Source organism: Silene latifolia, chromosome 2 (assembly GCF_048544455.1).
Source record: "Silene latifolia isolate original U9 population chromosome 2, ASM4854445v1, whole genome shotgun sequence".
Classification (NCBI taxonomy): Eukaryota; Viridiplantae; Streptophyta; class Magnoliopsida; order Caryophyllales; family Caryophyllaceae; genus Silene; species Silene latifolia.
The window spans coordinates 19589999-19607949 of NC_133527.1; the positions used below are offsets into that span (position 1 = coordinate 19589999).

Here is a 17951-nt window from a genome sequence, read left to right on the forward strand (position 1 = left end):
GCGGCAAGTCAACATTGTCCGCCGGCCGCCATAGGTCCCCTCGGCCGAGGGGTAGATCGATCTTTCCACCGCTAGCCACTTGGCCACTTGGCCACTACGTGACAAAAGGTGAAAGTCTATAAATACTCCTCAACCTTCATTGAGGAGAGGATCTCACATTTATAACCTAAATACACTATTCATCTGGTAATATCCCCCTTATCTCTCTACAATACGCATCTAGCCAAGTAACACAGCTTAATCCTTTAAGTTTACTGACTTGAGCGTCGGAGTGAGTACGCTTGGCACACAGCCAAGCCCTCAGTTCGTTCGTTGTTGCAGGAGAGGCCGAGTGGGACGATAGGAGCAAGAAGGATTCAGCTCAAGACATTATTCTACAAGCCACGGGTGGTAACTAATCACTGCTCTGGAATTATACCCGGAACAATATGTCTTCTAAGAAACATGGTTTTACGTCTGACATTTTTTGTAGATGATAGTACTTCTACTTAAATATAATTCAAATAAAAATCAGAGTATTTAAGGTAGTTGAAGGAGTTGGTGCATTAACTAAGCATGCATGTATAATGTATTTGCTTGAATCGTTTGAATTGCAAGACATTTTGGTTCCCAATAATTATGATAATTAACTTTGTATAATTATTTCCAAGAAGTATGTGGGCGTTTGGCAGTGACGCGTTGCGTTACTCTATGAGAAGTGGAGGTTGACATTGAACATGAAAGGTTGTTCTAGAAAAATTAATTTCTTTAGCCCAGGGGCGGCCCATGAAAATCGGAGGCCCTGTTCGAAATATTATGCGGTGGCCCTTACCGCCTCACTATCTCCTATATTTTTTAAGCCATGTATGCAAACATATAAGATATCTGAGCCACTTAACATCTAAAAGTGATATGATTTCCAAAATATCAAATATTAGAAATGTATTAAGCGCGTGTAAAGATGTTAGTTTCATAACACTACATTACCACAAAATTATCTTTAAAACCAAACTCCATCTATTTTTGAATTTAGCTCGACCACCGTTTTTGTAGATACATAGTACATAATAGAAAAAGAAATAAAGTAATGTAAACGTATTAGTGATGATTAAATATATGATAGAACTTAGAGTCTATATGTAATTAAACAACTTAGATACAGTTAACAAAACACTTTTTATCAATATTATCTTAATATGATGGATTTATTTCTTGAATAGTGAAGAAAGCTTTTAAGGAAGAATCGAGCCCTAGACTTCAGGGCAAGTCAGCAATAACGTAGACTTTTAATACTACCACTGAACCATAATCACACATGATGACAACTATTCACATTCAAAACAAATAACCATTTCGTTTGAGATGAGGCCCTTGACCGAGTTGGGCCCCGGTTCCACGGACCGAACTGAACCCCTTTTGGGCCGCCCCTGCTTTAGCCTATTTATCGCATTTGATGTTATCGTTAAATGAAGTGTATGTAATATTGTTTTTTTTTTGGTACATAGGTGTATGTAATATTGTGAAGATATAATATATCATATAAAAGTCATCCAAATAGTGGAGGACTTTTAGTTGTGGTGGGAGAGGTCCCGGCCTCTGCTGGTTTTTGACATTTGCCAAAAAAATGAAAAAGCGACAATGTTTTTAACACAGCTGACCTCAACATAAATTTGTGAAAAAATGAATGTCACATTCGGTATGCATCAATAAAAATATGAAATGAGAAGCCGTCTGCACCAGCTTCTCAAGTAGTCTTAGAGCATGTTTGGCCTGATTTTTAAAACTGTTTTTGCACTATAAAAACACAAGCTGGGTCAAACACTAATTTTTGGAAAAGTAAAAACTGTTTTTTTTAAACCCAAAAGCCAAAATAACCTCCTAAAAACAGAAGTAGAAAATAGGAATTTCTGTTTCTACTTCTCAAAATCTTCTATTTTCACTATGTCTTATATCTTCAACACAATTTTCTTTTACGTCTAATAAAAACGTACATACATGATTTGCTCCATTTGTTCTCCGGGAGTAGCGTCTTCCTTACACCTAAGCTTTTATAATATTTTATTTAGTAAACTGCCTTTAGGTATAAGGAGGACGATCTTTCCGGAGGACATAATGATTTTTCTTTGCTCCACATATCGTTTTTCAATGAATATTGTTTTAATTACGGAGTATCATTTTTAGTACGCCAATAGATTGTCTTACAATGATTTTATTTTGTTAGCTACTCCTACTATGATTTTCGTAAGCCGATAGATTGGCTTACATGATTTATTATTTCGGTGAAAATCAACACTAGTTAAATTTTAAAAATTTTGATAGCATCATGATCGATTTGAAACTAATGTCACCCAATGTTGTTTGTGTTCGATGAAAATTAGTTACGCAGTATAAATTATACGATTCTTGATGTTTTATGTTTAAAATGGCATAATTTAGCATTGCATGAAAATTTAAAGAAGAATAAAAGAACTTTAATTAATTATACGAAAATAAATAACATAATTCCAATTCTAGTAAAGTGATACACACTTAAATTCCAATATGACAACTTAGGCAAATTAGCCAAATAATTAATCCCCTAATCCAATATGACATTCAGTTGACTTTTGAATATGTAACGATCTAGAAAAATTAGTTTCTTTAACAATACTACTCCGCAATAGCTTTTTTGTCACATTTGTTGTTATCGTTAAATGAGGTGTATGTAAGACGTAATGTGTATGGACATCATCAGTGTATACAAGGTTGTTAGTTAATAACAACCAGTTAGTTAGTTGTTAGTTAAGATGATGTCAGCAAGTTAGTTAGACAGTTAAGGAAAGTCGGTTAAGGAGTACTATATATACTCCTCATACATCATTGTAATTTATACAAGATTATTATCATTCAATACAATTCATTCAATATAATTTCTTAGTGTTTCATAATGTGTCATACAAAAGTTATGCAAATAGCATAGGACATTAGTTTTTCACATTTGCAAAAAAAAAAACAGAATTGTTTAACACGCCCTTAACGTATACTATTGAAAAAAATTAATTTCAAATTCGTACGCGCATCAATGAAAATAAGAAATGAGATGGTGATTTCAACAACAGAGTCTGATCTATTCGAAAATAAATTTTAAATTCCAATTCATCCACACACTGACGCAATCGGCAATACTGTAATTCATTTCAAGTTGAATGTTCGTGTCTTTCAAGTGCATCATCCATGCAAACATCGGTGTTTTGCTCGAGCAGTACGAGACTCTCAGTAAACGCAGCAAACTTAGTAGATTTATGTTGACGATGACCAAACTCCGAAAAAGTGTTGGTCCTAGTATCACACAAGAGCAACATTTTGTCATCACTTCTCCTAGCAAACCCAAATAGATTACGATTTCTTCCCAAGTACTCGACTGGACCTGTAGGAATAAGAGCACCCACTTTAACACTCAATATCATACTCCATGACTCTTCTTCTTTAACCCAAATTTTACAAATCCCGAATCTCAATAAACCAGATGGATAGTACTCACAATGAGACACCGATAACTTTGATTTGTACTCAAATATTCCGAGTGTTTCTGCAGACCGCTTCTTGAATATGATGGCTTCGGGAAATTTTATTATTTGAAATGTTTCTTCAACCACATCGAACGAAAGAATCCGTTCGCCAATTGAAGAATTGATTCCTTTCTCCCAAGTGAGCCAATGAATTACCCCATTTACAAAGCAATGTGAAGAGAAGATCCAATTAATCGAGTTATCAACTAAAAAATTGACGGGGATAGTCCTCCATATCCGATCCAAAACCGAATACACCTCAACCAACGGCCTATTCTCGTTGTTGCCAGACTTGCGTCGACGACTAAAACTAATCTTAACAACCCTATGGTCATTTTGGTGACTGTTATAGCCAAAACCCAACACTGATGTCAGGTTACGCAATTTACGGGTAGTGGTCGTAGAAGTAGGCAAGTTGATCATTTTCGAAAGAAAGGGATTCCATAAAATGATTTGGCTTGTGTGACCGAGATAACGACCATCCGAAAGGCAAAGCAAACCATGGACGGAGTCTACAAAGTAATTACACTGCTTGAGAGTGACATATACTGAAGTATGATACGGTTGAAGGGGGATACAACCTGAGTCGAGAAAGAAAAGGTATTGCTCGTGTGTTTTGCGGTAGAGAATTAAGGAATTTGTGTCGTTTCGGGTGTAATGCTTAAGGTGTGCAGCTATAAAAGAAGGGGAAACAATGAGGGAATGCCATGATTTGCATACGCAACGATATTTGCCTAAGATCTTCACAGGAAGATTCTTAAGGATTTCGAACCATATATCTTCCGTAAAACATGGGTTTACATCTGACATTTTAGTACTGAATGTAAGATATGTGAGCGCAAATTGTAGAATATAAGACGGTTAAGATGGTCCTTGAGTATTTATGGTACAAGGAGAAGTAGTTGGTTCATTAATCAAGCATGTATGTGGTCGTATCTTTCAAACTGCAATGCATTTTGGTTCCCAATACTATATCGGTAAGGGTGTTTGACATTTGATTTCAATGGTTTTGATCAAGAAATTAACTTCTGCATGCTTCTAATTTTCACAAATACTTAAATACGACACTTTAAAGGTGTTTAATAGTCGATCTTAAAGATCGCTCATTGGCAACAGATCGGATCGAGTCGAGTTCGTGTTCATTTCCTATGTAAACGAGTCACGAACTGTTCAATCATACTATATCCCATGTAAATCTCGTGCCATATTCGTGTTGGCTCAATTACAATTTGGTCGTCAAGCCTTAACCTCACATTGTTTGTCAGTGTGCATCTAATAAAAAGATGTTACTCCCTCCTTCCCTAAATAATTTACTAGGTTGTCTTTAGATAAGTTTTAAATTAATAAGAATAACCAAATATTGAAGTATTAAACCGAGCTCTAGGAGGAGTCTAACACCCCATGTGACCACGGGTGATATGAATTTAAAATGCGGAAGCGATATTTGACGAATTAGACCTATAATTCATCAATGGAGAACGAACTCCAGACCTATTGAGATCAAACAAAGTTAATATTCAGAGACGCGTTTGAATAAATAACGGAAAAATGCTAAGCAAGCAAGTTCTGTTTTTGATTATGATTTCGGAATGAATTCTTTTTACAACCCAGCAAGGCCTTATAAAGCCAAAATAAAGAAAGCAATTAATCTAGGAAGTCCTACCAATTGTAACAGAAACTTTAGGCAATAAAAAGTCTCCAATTAAACTACTTTATTCCATAGAAATCTAATAATTAACCAAGCAAATGAACCAGCCAAGCAACGTCTTCAATACTTAACTTGATTGCCAATTAATTGCCATCAAACGAACCATGCACAACGTCACCCGTATCATCAATATCGTCACCCGTATCATCCTCTCCCCCTTTGAAAGGAATTGACTTCAATTCTGGTTGTATAAGTCCCACCTGGATCAAGAATAAATACTACAAGTAATAGAGCGAGTAAAATGGCGATTTCATATACACACTTTGAGTCTATGCTCACAACCTCTTCAACTCCTATCTCTTTCTTGTTTCCTTCTCTTATATGCAGAACACCCTTGTGCCAAACCAGCTTGTCCCATAATTGCTTGTGCCTTCCTCCCCTCCCCTCCACCCTCCGTGCGCAACTCTAGGTAGGCCAACACGATCCTTCTTGACGATCAAGCAAATCGAACTCGCATATCTTTGGACGGTTGCAGCACAACTATTCACTTGACAATCGGACAAAGAATAACATGGCTGACCTTGCAACTCAAAAAGAGCAAGCGTGCACTGGTTTAGTTTAGAAAACAATTTGAACCCATAACCATACTCAAATGAATCTTTCTGATTTTGCAACTCTAAACTTAGCTCATATTGCAGACTGAATTTATGGACACAATCAAATTGGAATTCAGAATTCAACAAATGGCGCAAACAAGAGGAACCCTTCTTAGTTGCTGCATTCTCGCTTGGTTTAACAACGAATTCGAACTCATTAACAAACAAGCAAGTCAAATTAGATGAATTTCTAAATGTTGCAGCATTCTTCGCTTGAAGAACAACCAAGCAACAATCAGTCTGATTTTGCAACATCAAAGGATCAATTATGCATCGACTCGGCTCAGTAATTAGATCGAATTCAGACCCATCCTTAAGTGAGTAACACGATGCTTCAAAACCAGAAACTAGTCTCAGTATTCTAGAATCAAACACGTGTTGCAAGAATACAACGATGTTGAGCATTAACAATGAACTAGAATTGTTAGTTCGTCATCTTCAACACACACTATAAGCTCGTTCTTCATGTTCGATTCCCAACCCCTCTTCATTTAAACTTCACACCAAGAACAACCAGGCTGTCCTTCTTATTTGATTACCTGGCCTTGCGACCAAACCGAATTCCTGAACGTTACATCTTCGGTTTTTGCTTGCAGATCACCCAAGCAACAACATCCAAGTTCAGTAGGACCAATTGCATTTCGTAGCACTTGAATATCAGCCAAATAAATCTGAAATTCGAGAGCATCAATTGTGTTCGTGACTAGTTGAACAAATCCAACAAACCCTTGGCCAGAATTGAAAGAAGCTTGTAGTCTTTGGGCATTTGAACTGAAATTGTAAAACCAAACCCGAAACCAGTACCCAACGCCTCCTGATCCCCATACTTGGCAAATTTAGGAGGTTGAGTCTATGGAAGAATCAAAGGCGAATCCAGAATACTCTTCACCCATGTACACTAGCGGTACCTCATAATAATCAAAGAGCAGGGATAAATCGAAATTCAAAGCATAATCGATTTCCAACAAAATTCCATCAGAGAAACACAAATCCCCCTCGTAGTGCCCCATTTGTTTCACCAACATAGAATCGTCTCAATTTAGGGAAATCAAGAGCCGGAGCTCTGATACCACTGTTGGAATAAGTGTCCTCCGACAATAATGCGATCACAACTGTCGATCATGATGATCACATGTTTAAATCTCATTTTAAGAATACGTGTGGGATGTAATATTTTACACTCAACTGGTCCACACATATCGGTATTGATTGGTCGATCGGAGTTTGACATTTCGTAAATGCGACGGTGGTGATCAGTTGATCCCCTTAGGTCATACCTATAGGGAAATATTCTTAATTGATTATTTAATTAATCGTATGCCGATACGAGTTAAATAAATTGCTTAAAATTGACGGATAATTTTGTGAGTAAGATTAACGTGTCTTATTATAATTCAATTAAATTAGATACGGTCTAAGTAATCGAATTGGTTTATTACTTGGATAAAATTATTGTTTACAAAACAATTGAAATTGAAATTGAATGAATAATTTATTATAAATACAAGACGTTGTAATTTATAATTTGATAAACCGTTTTGGTACAAGTAATTACGAATTACTAGTCGATTTTGTATATGACATATTTTATGAGTATATTGATTTTTAATATGTTAAAAATACATTACAATTTCATATGTCAAGTAACATGTCACATATGTTACAATTGACAAATGACAAAATAAAATGGACCTCCCATTTTATATATGTGCCGAAAATTAGAGGGTATTAGTGGATAAATTGTGTTGATTATTTTAGTAAGAGAAAACACAATGATAACCTACCTATATGTAGCCATGCAAGCCTACACTTCTTGGGACAAAAGTTGGATTCATGCATTGGCTCCCCAATAGACACCCCCACCGGTTTTGATGAAGAGGCACCAATATGGATTCCTCCATATTCATTCTCTACCTTTTCTAATTTTTCTCTAGTGTAAGAAAAATATTCTCTCTACAATATGAAACATTTTTTTTTTGAGGAAACCCATATAGGGTTTAAATCACAATATGAAACATTTTAGAGAAAGAAAAACCTCACAAAAGCTCCTCTCTTGACCGAAATATTCAAGAGGAAATACAAAATATTTTTGTGTCAATTTTATAGTAAGACTTGTATTATTTCTAGTACAAAATAATATTAGTTATTAAGAGGTTTCCTTGGTTATAATTCCTTGGGAGAGATTCTAAACTTGAATCTTGTTCATCCATTATTGGAAAGCTCAAGAACTAACAAGAAGGAGATCTTGTTGGTGCCCAAAAATCCGAAACACAAATGTAAGAAGTGATGATTTTTTCTCTAATTTGTTTTAAGTTTGCATGCATAAGATCTAGCTTTTATTTTATGACTAAATAAACCATTTCATATATGAATATGTAAATTAATGAGATTAATGAATTCTAACAACCGGTATCAAGCCTTAGGTTGTTTGCATGCAAATCGGTTTATAGTTTTTCCGAGTTATATGAGTAACATACAAAACTAATTAATTTTGTTTTATGAAGATAAACGTAAAAATAACCATGCATGTTAAAATTTTTTGGTCCTAAGTGATTTTTAGGACATTTTGGTTTATTTATGGATTTTATTGTTCATTTTATATAACATTGGCATTAAAATGTGATTTTTAAGATAAAAATGTCATTTTTGGACGAAAAATAGCTAAACTTTGAATTTTTCAGTTCTTTTTGGATATGTTTTCACATATATTATATACTGATGGCCTGTAATCTTTCATGATAAAATGAGTTGTTTTGCTCGAAATATGGATTTTTCAAATTAAAATCGTATTTAAATGGGTAAATAGGTTAATATGAGTTATATTTCGAATATGGTCATGGAAATTTAGTATGTTGTCACATGAAATTTTACAAGATGTGTATAAAATATTTGGCTATAATTAAGTCTTTATGCATGATTTATGAATTTTTGATGGAAAATCACATAAATAGTGACTATAATTAGTAATAATGCTAAAACATACTTCATGACTAAAGAAAAAACGTCACGTGTTGCATTTTATCATATAATTCATATCTAAAAGTGAAAAGTTGATAAAAATAATTTTTCTCATATTTTTATGGTCATAATTGTTAAAACCGATAAACCGCAACAATATTTTTCTCGATAAATTTTCGAACTTTTTATCCTAAGTTTTGAACATTATGAGTGTCATGGTATTTTTCAGAATGTTCATGAGTTTAAATTTCAAATTTTGAAATTATTTGAAATTTTTATGATTTAATTTGAAGTTTATGGCATAATTTTGTATTTTAGGTCCATTTATGAACAATATTAAGAAAACAAGTTTAATTATTGTCAAAATGTTAGTGGAGACTAATTTTGAGTCATAAGATGGTTAGGGTAATTAACTTGTACATAAATATGAATTTATGTAATTATTGTGATTTTAAAAGGTTAAATCACGCAAATCCGTAAAAACAGATAAATATACGGTATTGGCTCTTAAAAGGCGATTTAGTATAAAATCTAGCATGTTCATACATATTATAATGCTGAATTTTATTTATGATTGTCATAATTTAATTTTATGTAATTTTTGAATTATGTAATTTTACTTAGTATGGCCTTAGTTTTAATTGGTATTACCCGAAATGTATGGGAATATCTATTCGGCTGTAATTTTTGCGATCTCGTATCACCGTTTTGTAATTTAATAGATTTATTTTTATTTTAATTACAAATGTATAATAGAAAATTATGTAATTTATTATGTAATTTAATTATTCCGGAGTTCCTTGAAGACGGTGCCACTCGAAAAGGCGATCCATCAAAGAAAATGTTGCCTTGAAATACGTGCCAAAACCGAAGTTCAAGGGACCAAAGGAGTTAGTTTCCGAATTTGTAATAGTTTATTAGATTTACTATTTTAGGAAGGTCATACAATTTATATGTTGCATGCATCGCTAAATCGCCATAACTAAAACATGCATTTTCATTATATCGAGTATATCGACCGTGTCAAATACAATTATCATAGTTCACCGCTTTAGTTTACTTAAAATGTGATAGATAATAAATTGACATGACCTCTCGCTAAAATAAGCAATTGAGACTTAGCCTTATCAAAAAGTAGAAACCATGAAAACCTATTTCGTGAGGGAGTGCGCTCGGCCACACCGGGGTACAAACCTTTTTACGTAGGAGAAGTGGGTGATAAATGTCTATCCACCGAATTCATGTTGATAAGGGATGAATCGGCTACCCCGCGCCCAAGTTAATGTGAATTTGGATCATGGACACATTTATTTGAAATTTGGATTGAGCTCAACGGAAGTATTCGTGATCGTAGTTGCATGTGTTCCGGGCTATAGATAAATATTAGAGTAATTTTATCGACTGAGAGTTCTAAAAGTAGAATCGATTAAAGAGTTAATCCACCGAGTTATATTGATGAGGGATGAATCGGCTACCCCGTGCCCAAGTTAATATGAATTTGGATCTCGGAATCATTTATAATAGTTGGGTAGAGGTCAATATATAAATGTTTTACTTGTTAAATTATTTACAAGTATTATTATAAACGACAAATGTTTTATTTTTCAATATTCCGTTGTCATATTGTTCTATTTCTTTACCTCAAATTATACGATATCATTTCGATTATAGTACAATATCTCCATTTAAACATCGTAACTAAAGACAAATATGAATTTTCTTCTAAAACATCGTGTTATCCATTGGAAGGATCTCCTCTGAAGAGTATAGATAAAAGTTATTCGTGATCAAAAGGATTTTTGATTCTTGACTAACATATCTACTTACAATGAATTGTTTCTCATATGCTTAATTGAGTTAAGTAGTTTGAAACGTTACATCATTTTGGAAACTAGATTTGTTTGAAATCAAACTTGACCAAAATACCGCAACCACTTCAATGAAAGTTTTAAGACTACACAAATGAATTGAAGAGTAGTCTTCATGAAATTCAATTTTGCTTCTATAAGCAAAGACTCATTGAAATGAGTGGGGGCATTCTCTTAAACCGTTAAGAAAAGGACGAAGTTCAAAGAAGTAAAATTAGAATGGAATTGATACAAGGTAATGTTAAAAGTAAAGTTATTGAGAATAACGATACTAAACCTATCAATCGGGACCGATAAAATTTCCACTGTCTTAATTGTTGGACGCTAGAAAGGAAACTACCCCAAATTATTGAAGAATCAACAAGTTAGTTGTGAGACATCTAATGAGACCTTCTTCTTTAAATGTTTATTTGATTGACATAAATTTTGCTAGTAATACTTCGTCAATATTAGACACCGGTGGTGGTTTTCATCATTGTATTCGATAAATAAGATGATTATAATATGACGACTAGCATCAAATAATATCGAGAGATAGAGTCATTGTGTAATCAATCTAGTTTTGGGTTTATAGTTGTACTTAATTATGACTATTAAGTGCATAAACTCTAAATAAGAATATAAACTTGTTAAGATATAAAAGTGGTTTCGCTTTTGTGACCCTATACACCACGATTTGATGTATGGCTAGCCCATTATCAAGGTGAATATATTCTAAACCAAACTAGAATGATACATCATGTAGATGATGCAAGACTCAAATTGGTATCCCAAGATTAAACCTTAGATTCTGGAATGATGAACGCAAAGAGTTATCGAGTACTCTTGGAACCATTAGATTGTTAATCTTATGGTATATATGCGTATCTTGTATTCAAAGCAAGATGTCTCGTACCTTTGGTTGAAAAGGAGATCGAGGATGTATATCATTGATCTAAAATAGGTTGATCATTTTCTTTTACCAACGATTTAAGTTGACACTAATGTGTTCACTTAATAAGGTAAATAAAGAAATCTTTGAAGAAGTTCAAAGAGTTCCAGGAATCACGATTTAGTCGTGATGAGATTATCAAAGTGAAGACATTGACATAAGCCAAAGGAAATGTGATATAGTATCACAAATTATTCTCTCTTAGTACGCATTATGGGATAATGTATGGTTGGATAAAGAAATCAAACGCTATTCGATATGGTTCGGACTTTAATCAAGTTACTTTGAGTTACTTGATCCTTTTGGGGATTTTATCATATTGTCTAAATTGTTTTTCCACTAAATCTAAAACGATTCATATGAGATATGAAATGGTAGGGTACCATGCTTGTAAGTTTTCACAAGAAACAAATGCTCATTTTTCCTTACTATAATCACGAGTACAACGGGTTTGTGGCTCGTGAAGCTGTCTTTCTAGAATATAAGTTTATTTCTAGAAGACAAAGTGGGAGAAATTATTCAAGAGCCACAAAGAATGTTATGTCGCAAGAAATTGGTCTTTCTTGGCCACATGAGAAGTTTTGTGTAAGACGTTGTTTCTTCAAAACCTAGGAGGTTAAAGTCATCACTTGTTGAAGATGATGAATTAGAGTTACTTTTAGAAAGTAAAGAGCTTGCAACTTACAAAGAAATTGTTTGATTCAAGTTTATTACTTCTGGAAAGTAATGAACATATGACTTACATGAGAGTGTTTAAGTCACAACTCAATACAAGGCTTAGAGCCATGAAAATCCGAATTAAATTCTAAGTGAATTGTTAGATATCAAAGCTTGATTGGTAGAAAAGGGTTTTGCACTAGTTGAAATGCTTAAGTATATTTGGATCTTCTTAGGAATTATGTTTCATTATGATGATATACATATAACGGGTGAATCTGAAACCCACTTCTTCAATTAGAAGGAATGTATTCAATACATGTTTTGAGTTTTGTAGATTCTTGCAATCCTAAAATAATGTGAAACTTGAGAGAGGGTCTTAAGTAGGACATCAAGAGTTGGAATCAATGTTGTGATCATATTATAAAACTTTTCTCAATAGGTTGAGAAGTTGTGTTAATACATGGAGTTTAGTGGGAGTTACGGAAATTTTAATTAGTCTTATATGTGGATGACATATTGATCATTGAGAATGATTTAAGACTTTTGAGATATATAATACATCTTTAATATCCAGATTTATGGAGATAAATCCACATGATATTAGCGTCAAATAAGAAGTCTTATGTTGATAAGATTCATGACTAGTTCAATCAAGTTGAACATATTTGATTGATTCCATTTGCTTCCGCTGCCGGATCAATTAAATGAGTAATGATGTATAACACTTCATATACTTTGAGTATGATGAATTGTTTCAAAATCTAATTTAAGTAATAATTACCAAATAGCCATATAGATTATCCTTAAGTGCTTGTAGAAGCATTAAGGGTGTAAAGTTAAGTGTTTTTGATGTAATTCACAAATTTGTGTAAGGGCTTACACTAATGACTGTTGAGATTGTATAAGGTTTCGGACAAAAACCGTATTCAAAACACCTAAAGATGGTTAAGGAACCATTGTGGCTATGTTATTTAAGAAATGGATTTGTTAGAATCGTTCTAGGCAATAAAGAACAATGAGAGATGCTTACAACGGAAATTGAGTACACTTGCAATCATGAGATGTGCGAGAGGATGGATCCCGCACACTGTGAAAACAGTGGGAGCTATTCTAAGGCTAGAGAGCTTATGTCTAGATTGGATCTAGACACGTACTCAGAAAGTTTTGTAATGCAAATGTATACATTACAAAGGAAAACGAGTATGTAGTAAGGTTGAGTTAGGTACAAGAAGTTGATAAAACCTACTAACCAAAGCTTTCTCATGGGCTTAACATGATGAGTCATGTCATATGTCATTTCAATTGCATTGAGATGAACAACTACATATAAGATGAAAATGGATTATAAAAATATGAAGTAGTAATCAAGTATTGACTATTCATATGTGATAATCACATTTGTCGTTCGAGTTTTTTTTTTAAATCTGAAAACTCCTTTTATACTTTGTTACATCCAAACGGGTTGTGGAGACAATATTGAACCCCGTTAAAGTGAACCCGGATTAACATGGTATTCGCCCATAGTCACTTGTATGAGGTGACGTCTCGAAGTGACTAGAGTGTGATGCGATTGATGGCAAGTTCAAGTGTCATAGAGTCATGTGAGATGACTAGTCGATCACATAGGCAGACTATTAGGAACTCTTTGTCGAGCCTTATGACCGCTTATAGAGTTCTGGCAAATTTATATAGCCTGGTCGTGGCGAGAGCTACTATAGTATTCTAATGAGTCGATTCTTTTGACTAAAGATTGTTCGCCTAAGGTGGCATAGTTTCAGATTAACTTTGATTTATGTTACTACGACCTTCGTAAATGGGGTCAAATGGGCATATTTTGGGTTATGATGGCTGTGGCTAGTCGAAGGGAATAGTGTGATAGGAATTGTCCTCCCCCTTGTCAGGGTTAAAACAAAATCTCAGGGTCATTCGAGGAGTAATGAACTGGAAATGCGTGGCCACGCTCGGAAGGTATCTATGGTAGATAGTTCCGGTCAATCAGTTATTCTCCAGATCGAGGAAACCACACTCGATATGATCACTTGCAAGTACGACCTGAAAGACACCTTGCATTGAGTGGGAGATAGTAATAGGACAAGAGAATTGGTGACGCACACTTGTCGAGGACAAGTGGGAGATTGTTGGAATAGGTGTCCTCCGACAATAATGCGATCACAACTGCGATCATGATGATCACATGTTTAAATCTCATTTTAAGAATACGTGTGGGATGTAATATTTTACAGTCAACTGGTCCTCACATATCGGTAGTGATTGGCTGACTAGAGTTTGACATTATTGTCGTGCGACGGTAATGATCAGTTGATCCCCTTAGGTCATACCTATAGGGAAATACTCTTAATTGATTATTTAATTAATCGTATCCCGATACGAGTTAATTAAATTGCTTAAAATTTACGGATAATTTTGTGAGTAAGATTAACGTGTCTTATTATAATTCGATTAAATTAGATACGGTCTAAGTAATCGAATTGTTTTATTACTTGGATAAAATTATTGTTTACGAAACAATTGAAATTGAATGAATAATTTATTATAAATACAAGACGTTGTAATTTATAATTTGATAAACCGTTTTGGTACAAGTAATTACGAATTACTAGTCGATTTTGTATATGACATATTTTATGAGTATATTGATTTTTAATATGTTAAAAATACATTACAATTTCATATGTCAAGTAACATGTCACATATGTTACAATTGACAAATGACAAAATAAAATGGACCTCCCATTTTATATATGTGCCGAAAATTAGAGGGTATTAGTGGATAAATTGTGTTGATTATTTTAATAAGAGAAAACACAATGATAACCTACCTATATGTAGCCATGCAAGCCTACACTTCTTGGGACGAAAGTTGGATTCATGCATTGGCTCCCCAATAGACACCCCCACCGGTTTTGATGAAGAGGCACCAATATGGATTCCTCCATATTCATTCTCTACCTTTTCTAATTTTTCTCTAGTGTAAGAAAAATATTCTCTCTACAATATGAAACATTTTAGAAAAAGAAAAACCTAACAAAGCTCCTCTCTTGACCGAAATATTCAAGAGGAAATACAAAATATTTTTGTGTCAATTTTATAGTAAGACTTGTATTATTTTTAGTACAAAATAATATTAGTTATTAAGAGGTTTCTTTGGGTATAATTCCTTGGGAGAGATTCTAAACTTGAATCTTGTTCATCCATTATTGGAAAGCTCAAGAACTAACAAGAAGGAGATCTTGTTGGTGCCCAAAAATCCGAAACACAAATGTAAGAAGTCGTGATTTCTTCTCTAATATGTTTTAAGTTTGAATGCATAAGATCTAGCTTTTATTTTATGACTAAATAAATCATTTCATATATGAATATGTAAATTAATGAGATTAATGAATTCTAACAACCACTTATGATATGAATTTAAAATGCGAAAGCGATATTTGACGAATTAGACCTATAATTCATCAATGGAGAACGAACTCAAGACCTATTGAGATCGAACAAAGTTAATATTCAAAGACGTGTTTGAATAAATAACGGAAAAATGCTAAGCAAGCAAGTTGTGTTTTTGATTATGATTTCTGAATGAATTCTTTTTACAACCCAGCAAGGCCTTATAAAGCCAAAATAAAGAAAGCAATTAATCTAGGAAGTCCTACCAATTGTAACAGAAACTTTAGGCAATAAAAAGTCTCCAATTAAACTACTTTATTCCATAGAAATCTAATAATTAACCAAGAAAATGAACCAGCCAAGCAACGTCTTCAATACTTGACTTGATTGCCAATTAATTGCCATCAAACGAACCATGCACAACGTCACCCGTTCATCAATATCATCACCCGTATCATTCTCTCTCCTTTTGAAAGGAATTGACTTCAATTCTGGTTGTATAAGTCCCACCTGGATCAAGAATAAATACTATAAGTAATAGAGCGACTAAAATGACGATTTCATATACACACTTTGAGTCTATGCTCACAACCTCTTCAACTCCTATCTCTTTCTTGTTTCCTTCTCTTATATGTAGAACACCCTTGTGCCAAACCAGCTTGTCCCATAATTGTTTGTGCCTTCCTCCTCTCCACCCTCCGTGCGCAACTCTAGGTAGGCCAACACGATCCTTCTTGACGATCAAGTAAATCGAACTCGCATATCTTTAGACGGTTGCAGCCAGGGGCGGATTTAGCCATTTTTTACTAGGGCTATAGCCCTAGATGAAAGATAAATAAAATTCAGTTCTCTTAGAATGCTTAACTAAAATGTACCAGAGTTGGTAGTAAGTCTAACTATTAAGCAAAGAGACATGGGTTCGACTCCCGTTGATGTAAGTTTTGTTCCTTTTATTTTATTTTTAAATACCATCATTTAATACAATTCCCAAATCCCCATGAAAGCCTTCCCTAATTTTTAAAATTCATTTTATTTGTCTTACAAAATTCCAATTTTATGGAACAATTTCTTATGAATATTATACCATGGTATAACATATATTTAAATCTTGAGTATGTTATATTGTTATCATTATAAAGTATTTGATTAATAAAAAAAATTGTATACGATCCGTAATTAGGTCACAGTAAGTAGTGGATCCGTAAATTTCTTATTTGGGATTCCAACCAAAATAGTAAGGCGATTTTTGCATAGAAAACTAAAGATTTTATTTTATTTAGCCTAAAATTTGACACAATAAATGAAAAACTCTCACTTTTCGAGTGTCCCCGAAACCCGGAAACGCATACATGGAGCTACCAAGTACTAACGGTTTGATTTTTTTTTTTAACCAACACGTTTCAATTGTCTATAAATATAGCCCTAGATAAATTTCAATTCTGGTTCCGCCCCTGGTTGCAGCACAACTCTTTACTTGACAATCAGACAAATAATAACGTGACTGACCTTGCAACTCAAAAAGAGCAAGCATGCACTGGTTTAGTTTAGAAAACAATTTGAACCCATAACCATACTCAAATGAATCTTTCTGATCTTTCAACTCCAAACTTAGCTCATATTGCAGACTGAATTTATGGACACAATCAAACTAGAATTCAGAATTCAACAAATGGCGCAAACAAGAGGAACCCTTCTTAGTTGCTGCATTCTCGCTTAGTTTAACAACGAATTCGAACTCATTAACAAACAAGCAAGTCAAATAAGATGAATTCCTGAATGTTGCAGCATCTTCGCTTGAAGAACAACCAAGCAACAATCAGTCTGATTTTGCAACATCAAAGGATCAATTATGCATCTCCTCGGCTCAGTAATTAGATTGAATTTAGACCCATCCTTAAGTAAGTAACATGATGCTTCAAAACCAGAAACTAGTCTCAGTATTCTAGGATCAAACACGTGCTGCAAGAATACAACGATGTTGAGCATTAACAATGAACTAGAATTGTTAGTTCGTCATCTTCAACACACACTATAAGCTCGTTCTTCATGTTCGATTCCCAACCCCTCTTCATTTAAACTTCGCACCAAGAACAACCAGGCTGTCCTTCTTGTTTGATGACCTGGCCTTGCGACCAAACCGAATTCCTGAACGTTACAGCTTCGGTTTTTCCTTGCAGATCACCCAAGCAACAACATCCAAGTTCACTAGGACCGATTGCATTTCGTAGCACCTGAATAACAGCCAAATAAATCTGAAATTCGAGAGCATCAATTGTGTTCGTGACTAGCTGAACTAATCCA

General features: G+C 34.0%; 1 protein-coding gene across 1 annotated transcript; it reads right to left on the reverse strand.

Moving 5' to 3' along the window:
* Positions 1-3155: 3155 nt before the first annotated feature.
* On the reverse strand, positions 3156-3950 carry LOC141636048 (uncharacterized). The gene has a single exon (XM_074446731.1). The coding sequence runs from the start codon at positions 3948-3950 to the stop codon at positions 3156-3158; it is 795 nt and encodes a 264-aa protein (XP_074302832.1).
* Between the last annotated feature and the right edge of the window lie 14001 nt (positions 3951-17951).

Excerpts from the sequence above, each read along its gene's own strand:
- LOC141636048 (XM_074446731.1), bottom strand. The coding sequence starts at position 3,950 with ATGATCAACTTGCCTACTTCTACGACCACTACCCGTAAATTGCGTAAC.